The 6,703-nt window shown below is 42.5% G+C and overlaps 1 protein-coding gene across 1 annotated transcript; it reads right to left on the minus strand.

Annotated features, from left to right (window-relative positions):
- Positions 1–584: 584 nt before the first annotated feature.
- On the minus strand, positions 585–6,535 carry LOC110369565 (oocyte zinc finger protein XlCOF6-like). The gene is made up of 2 exons (XM_036145413.1): positions 6,202–6,535; positions 585–3,145 (listed from the first exon to the last, which is right to left on the minus strand). Exons 1-2 carry the CDS (start codon positions 6,374–6,376, stop codon positions 1,146–1,148), a joined length of 2,175 nt encoding a protein of 724 aa, XP_036001306.1. The 5' UTR covers positions 6,377–6,535; the 3' UTR covers positions 585–1,145.
- Between the last annotated feature and the right edge of the window lie 168 nt (positions 6,536–6,703).

Here is a 6,703-nt window from a genome sequence, read left to right on the forward strand (position 1 = left end):
AACAAGCCAGATTACTAGATCCCAAGAATCCAGAGTTGCCAAGACAAGCTGGTTATGCCCTCCACTCACAAACAGCACACCCCTGCCATGAAAGCCGCATCCCAAGCCAAACCACACCCCATTCCCAAAGAGATCAGAAGTGCCAGCCCCAGCCCGAATTTACCCCTGAGACCCAACGCAAAGCCCCAGCTAGATGGCCTGCTTCTCCTCCTAGAGTTAAACCCCACATGGTAATGCTAGACCATCCCCCGCCCCCCAGCACAGTGAACATTCTGAAGGGGAGAGCACCTGCAGTGAGATGATAAAAAACAAACTCCCCACCAGCTTAAGAGGCCCCAAGGCCCGCCAATGCATCACAGGGCCCCAGGTGGGGCAGGCTCCGGCCCAGAATTTAAGTGGCATACCCGCCAGGACCCAAGCCCCCAAGGCCATACCACCCATGAGTGGTACACCCCAGGAACCCAGAGTCCATCCCAGACTCACCCAGGAGCAGGACAGCTAGCAGGCCAGTAACCCATGTCTGCTAGTACAGACCCCCAAGAATATCACATGCAGCCACTGGAGGTCCGGATCCCCCCCCCCCCCCGACTCCACTCCCGACCTGTCGTCTCCAAAGCCCCAGCACAGTGGGGGCCACAGACCCGAGCACCAGACCGACCGGACAGCCCACCCCGGGGCCCCCCAGACCCAGGCAATATGTTGCAATATGTCCTGCTCCTATAAATACTTGCACTATTCATATTGTCTTACACATAACTTTTCTGTACATATAAAATGTCTGTATTTGGTTTGCCGCTACATTCCTGACAAATGACAAATACTTATATTTGTGATGTTTCTCTTGTCTTCTGTTTTCACTCGGAGCTTTGCAGCTAAATTTTGCTCAAATTTACAATGTGAATGTGCAGTTGAATCAGAATCAACTTTATACGCCAAGTTTGTGGTTACAAACAAGGACTTTGACTTCAGTAAGCAAAAGAGCAACTACAATCTAGAATGGAAATGACATTATTCAGGGGAAAGAGGTAAGGAGCCGTATGTACAGGATTTTTTCCCCTCAGCAAAATGACAATAGTCTGTCCATGTCTATGCCAGGAAGGCGTCTCGTCTGTGTGTCCTCTCATGTGACAAGTTAAACTACCTATTTAACTTTCACTCTTTCCGAAGTTTGTACATGAGAAAGGCTTCTCACCTGTGTGAGTTCTCATGTGATAAGTTAAACCACTTCTAACACTGTAACTCTTTCCACAGGTCACACACGAGAAAGGCTTCTCGCCTGTGTGAGTCCTCATGTGACTTATTAAATCACATCTTTTTCTGAAACCTTTTTCACAGGTCACACATGAGAAAGGCTTCTCACCTGTGTGAGTTTTCATGTGATAAGTTAATCCACTTCTCTCACTATAACTCTTTCCGCAGGTCGTACAGGAGTAAGGATTCTCACCTGTGTGTATCCTCATATGACTTGTTAAATCAGATCTTTTTCTGAAACTTTTTTCACAGCTCACACATGAGAAAGGCTTCTCGCCTGTGTGGGTTCTGATGTGAACTGTTAAAACGTTTTTATGACTGAAACGTTTTCCACAGGTCGCACACGAGAAAGGTTTCTCACCTGTGTGAGTTCTCATGTGACTTTTTAAATTGGATCTTTCTCTGAAACTTTTTTCACAGCTCCCACATGAGAAAGGCTTCTCGCCCGTGTGGGTTCTCACGTGCCTCTTTAAATTAGATAGTTCTCTGAAACTTTTTCCACAGCTCCCACACGAGAAAGGCTTCTCACCTGTGTGAGCTCTCATGTGATTGGTTAAACCACTTCTCTCACTATAACTCTTTCCACAGGTCGTACATGAGAAAGGATTGTCACCCGTGTGCGTTCTCATGTGACGTGTTAAATTATATCTTTTTTCAAAACATTTTTCACAGCTCTCACATGAGAAAGGCTTCTCGCCTGTGTGAGTTCTGATATGAATCGTTAAAACATATTTATGACTGAAACGTTTTCCACAGGTCGTACACGGGAAAGGCCTCTCACCAGTGTGAGTTCTCATGTGAATTGGTAAATCAGATCTTTTTCTGAAACTTTTGCCACAGCTCCCACATGAGAAAGGCTTCTCACCTGTGTGAGTTCTGATGTGATTTGTTAAATCAGATTTTTTTCTGAAACCTTTTTTACAAGTCGCACATGAGAAAGGTTTCTTGCCAGTGTGAGTTCCCATGTGAATTGTTAAAACATATTTATAACTGAAACGTTTTCCACAGGTCGGGCACGGGAAAGGCCTCTCACCAGTGTGAGTTCTCATGTGACTGGTTAAATCAGATCTTTTTCTAAAACTTTTGTCACAGCTTCCACATGGGAATGGCTTCTCCCCTGTGTGAGTTCTGGTGTGAATTGTTAAATCAGATTTTTTTCTGAAACTTTTTTTACAGGTCGCACATGAGAAAGGCTTCTCGCATGTGAGACTTCGCATGTGAATTGTTAGCACAGCTTTATGACTAAAACCTTTTTCACAAATCATACATGAGAAAGCCTTTTCACCCGTGTGAGTTCTCATATGTGCACTCAAGTGACTGCTTTGAGAAAAGACTTTATCACAAACATTACAAGAATATATATTTTGGTTTGGGCAAGTTTGATTGTACACTTTTTGTTTAAAAATGTCAGCAGTGCCTTCCTGCTGTTTGGTTTCCTGGTATCTCTCATTTTGCTTCATTTCCTCTTCTCTCCTTTTTCCAGGGTCCTCATTATTGATTCCTTCCTGATCCTGGTTCTTAACATGGTAGGTCTGAGAGATGAGTTTGGTTCTATTTGGTTCTGTTTCATTGTAGATCCTTTGCACATTAGAAGGTTTTGCCAAAATGTCATCAGTCTCTTGTTTTAGCAAAAGCTGCTCTTCATCCTGACTGATGCAAAGTTGCTTCTCTTCCTCTTTAAGCAGTTCATGTTCAAGTTCTTCTGCTCCCTGTTTTATCTCCAGAGGTTCTGGTTCTTCTAGCTCCTTTTTTATCTCCAGAAGTTCTTGTTCTTTTAGATCCTGTTTTATCTGCAGAGGTTCTGGTTCCTCTTGATCTAAAGTGGAGTTCCCCTTCTGGTTGCTGAGGTTAATGTGAGCCCCCTCCTCTTTACACACACGATATTGTCGGGGATCTGAAACACAAAGACAAAACAAAAGGTTATAAATATGAGTAAAAGAATGCACCATTCACTTTAATCCCTTGATGGAGATGTGGCAGGAGGAAGCTAGAATTCAACCCACAACTGTACGATTGCAAAATGACAACTCTTCCCACTGAGCCATAGTCACCCCAGGATGTAAAAAAAAAAACATGTCTAAAATGATTTATAACCTTTGGGAACAATCAGTTTTTGAGACAAATCCAAGGTTCCACACCATTGACATAATCCAGAATAATTGGTTTTAGTCAACAGTGGGTGACGGTGACACAAGAGTTAGGGTGTTCGTCCTGTAACTAGTGGGTTGCTGGATCTATTTCAGTCAGGCCCGACTGTCTCAGTCGTTGTGTCCTTGGGCAAGACACTTCATCCGCATTTCCTGCTGGCGGTGGTCAGAGGGCCCATTGGTGCTGATGTATGGCAGCCTTACTTCTGTGTTTCTGTCCCAGGGCAGCTGTGGCTACTAACATAGCTCACCACTGTCAAGGTGTAATTGTGTTGGCGAATGACTTGGCGAATGTAGTGTAAAGCCACTTACTTGTACAAAAGATTATTTTCCTGTGTTCAGCCTTCGAGGTAGTCTAATTTTGGCCACTAGGTTGGCCCCTGAATCAGTGGCGGTTCTGCATTAAATTACTCCCCGGGCGAGAACCAGACATGTGCAAAACTACATGTGCAAAACTACCAAAAAAACCCAACATTTCATAAAAGTTTACTAAACAAGCATCATATCAAATCAAATATTAACTACATTGATCAACTATACTGTAACATTTAATGTCTTGTGTCCCCTAAACACATGATCCAAAACATAAACATAATATCTGCCAACTCTGGGATCATACCATGTAGGGACTGGCTTGGCTTGGCATGGCTGACTGGAATCATGCAAAAAAAAAAAAAAAAAACTGTGGTGAAAACTTAACAGGTTAATTTTGCTGCATCCTGGAGACATTTTCTCTAATCCACGCCTTTCTTTTCAGCATTTTTGCTACTTTAACTCGCTCCAGTTTGTTTCTTGCATTTTTAATGGAGGGGGCATTTGTATGTTGCATAATATCAGATGCACTCAACCCGTTGTACTGTGCCACCTGCTGCCGCGAGGGCAGCTTCGTGCCTGCACATCAGCGGCTGTGTCTTATTATTGGGTAGAAAGAAGATCACCTTCCATGGGTCATGCTTGGTTAACATTCAGTGGCTAAATAGGACCTTGGCGCTTCCCCAGCTGAGCTGGTTTTTGGTCAGCCTGTGCGTGTCCCTGGGGGATTTTTACCTCACCACAGTTCAGTCCACCTGTGCAAGTTTTTTTTGTGTTTGTTTGTTTGTTACCTCGAGGGGACTCTTTTCGTGCTCCTGGCCCTGTACACCATTGTTTGCCTCATTCATTTGTCTCAAAGAGCTTAGAGACCTTCAAATTTGTTTTTGATCAACACGATGCGCACAGAACACAATTATGGCAATTACAGCTGTATGATGGCCCTTTCAGAGTCTTTGAATCTGGTCCCAAACATTTACTTTTAGATTTCTGGAGTGGGGGGTGAGGACGTAAAGAGATGGTCTGTATTGACAGGCTCAAACCCACTCATGTCCTGGCGGATGATCAGGTGGTAACGCCCCAGACTCCTTCATCTACAGTATTAATGGAACGCTGCCCTCCCTCCAGAGACCCTCACCTATCAGAGCTCAACCCTTCTTCAGCCCCTCCTTGTCGCCTTGAACCTCATTCTCGGAACAGGATGTTCCGGCCTTGTTATACAGCGTCCATGTTCAGCTGTTCTGGATGTTTGCTGAAACCCAGGGTCCTGGACTAGTTATTGACCTTACTGGGTGTTCGGGGAGGGGTGGGTGGGGAGCAGATATGTGGCGGACCACTAGGGACTCCACTTATAACCAGATGATGGGATATTTTGTTTAAAAAAACCTGTGTTTTGTTGGTATTGATTATCACAATGCATACCGTTACACACATCAGTTGGAGTCGAGTAAACGAGGTGATCGAACCTAGCTCCTGTGTCATCTTTCTTACTCCTCCACAATGTTCCCTTTAAACTGATACTGATGTAGTACTTGGTGTCTGAGAACACCAATGCTCAAATTCACTCCTTCGACTATTGTTCTATAATACCACACCTCAACAGGCAGGTACTCATGAAACAATAAGTGACAGAGACTGAGAGATGTTATTTTCTGATAAGTGACTTACTAATTTTGATCAAAACGATAAATTTTATTAATACTTGCCTTTATCACGTAATACTAGCTATTCTTACAAAAAACAAACTATTGTTTCACAACAATTATCAAAATAAAACCCATGAAACATGTCTCTGATCTAGAGCCAGGTGGACATAATAAATATACGTATCTGGGATAGGTACAAATAAATGTACTTATCCTTTATCCCAGAACGAGACCATTGTTTGGTTAGTTAGTTTAGCCCTCTTCTATATTCATGCAAGTTTTATTTCTTCCTTGATCATTTCTTTCATTCACTGATACTTTAGTTTTTTTCTTTCGCTTCCCCAGGAGTGAATGCTGCTTGTTGGGACTTTGATGCAATCAACTGGTTTCCTTATATAGGAAATTTTTGACCAATCTGTATAATCTGACCCAATCTGTGTAATATGATTGAACTTGACTTTGTAAAGTGTCTTGAGATGACATGTTTCATGATTTGGCGTTATATAAATAAAATTGAATTGAATTGAATTGAATTTTCCATTCGCATTTTAGCCTATGTTTCTGTCTTGTCATATTACCCAAGTATATATCATACACTGGGGCTATAAATACTTCAATAATTGCAAGATAATTTTCTTGGCAGGTATGATTGAATAATATTATTATTTTAATGAGTTGTTCTTTGTTTAAATAACATTCTTTTATAAAGTGTGCACTGTGCAGTGGAAAACAAGAAGAAACTGGTTTGGGGAAACATCCCTTTAAATCGGATGCCGAGGGAAGCATTGACCCAAACAACTTTCCTTCAATGTTATCAGTAAAACGTGATTACCGCTGGTGTTTCATACCTATTCGGTGTAAAATTATCGGGGGAATCCGGCTGAAATCCATCTTATCATCCATCTCTTCCACCGGGTTGATCAGGATCTCTTTGAAATCAGTGAATGGATCCTCAGCAGGAGTTTCCTGCTCGTTGCTAATCTTTCTCTGGGGTGGAATCGAAGACATTTTCTCTGCAAACATTCAAACATTTACCTAAAACATCAAAACCGTCCTCAAACTACCCTTTAATGGCCTGTTTACACCACGACGTGGATCATTGGAACAATGTAACGTCGGATGTGGGCACATTGTACAAAAGCTGCTTACGACGAGCCTTCTTCTTCTTCTTCTTCTTCTCCTTTTTTCTTCTTCTTCGTCGTCTTTGAGTTTGCTGGTGGTTGACAAACAACTTTAAATACGCATTACCGCCACCTTCCGAACTGGAGTGTGAATCGGAACGGAAACTATATGTTCGACCAAAAAGCTCTGATTTAATAAAGTAATAATAAAGAACCACAACTAAGATGC

The sequence above is a fragment of the Fundulus heteroclitus genome, chromosome 13 (assembly GCF_011125445.2).
Source record: "Fundulus heteroclitus isolate FHET01 chromosome 13, MU-UCD_Fhet_4.1, whole genome shotgun sequence".
NCBI classification, from domain to species: Eukaryota; Metazoa; Chordata; class Actinopteri; order Cyprinodontiformes; family Fundulidae; genus Fundulus; species Fundulus heteroclitus.

Bases quoted from the DNA above. Each gene is read 5' to 3' on its own strand.
- LOC110369565 (XM_036145413.1), bottom strand. From the start codon at position 6,376: ATGTTTGCAGAGAAAATGTCTTCGATTCCACCCCAGAGAAAGATTAGC. The intron at 3,146-6,201 runs GTATGAAACACC...TTTGTGTTTCAG, and splicing joins GATAATTTTACACCGAATAG to ATCCCCGACAATATCGTGTG.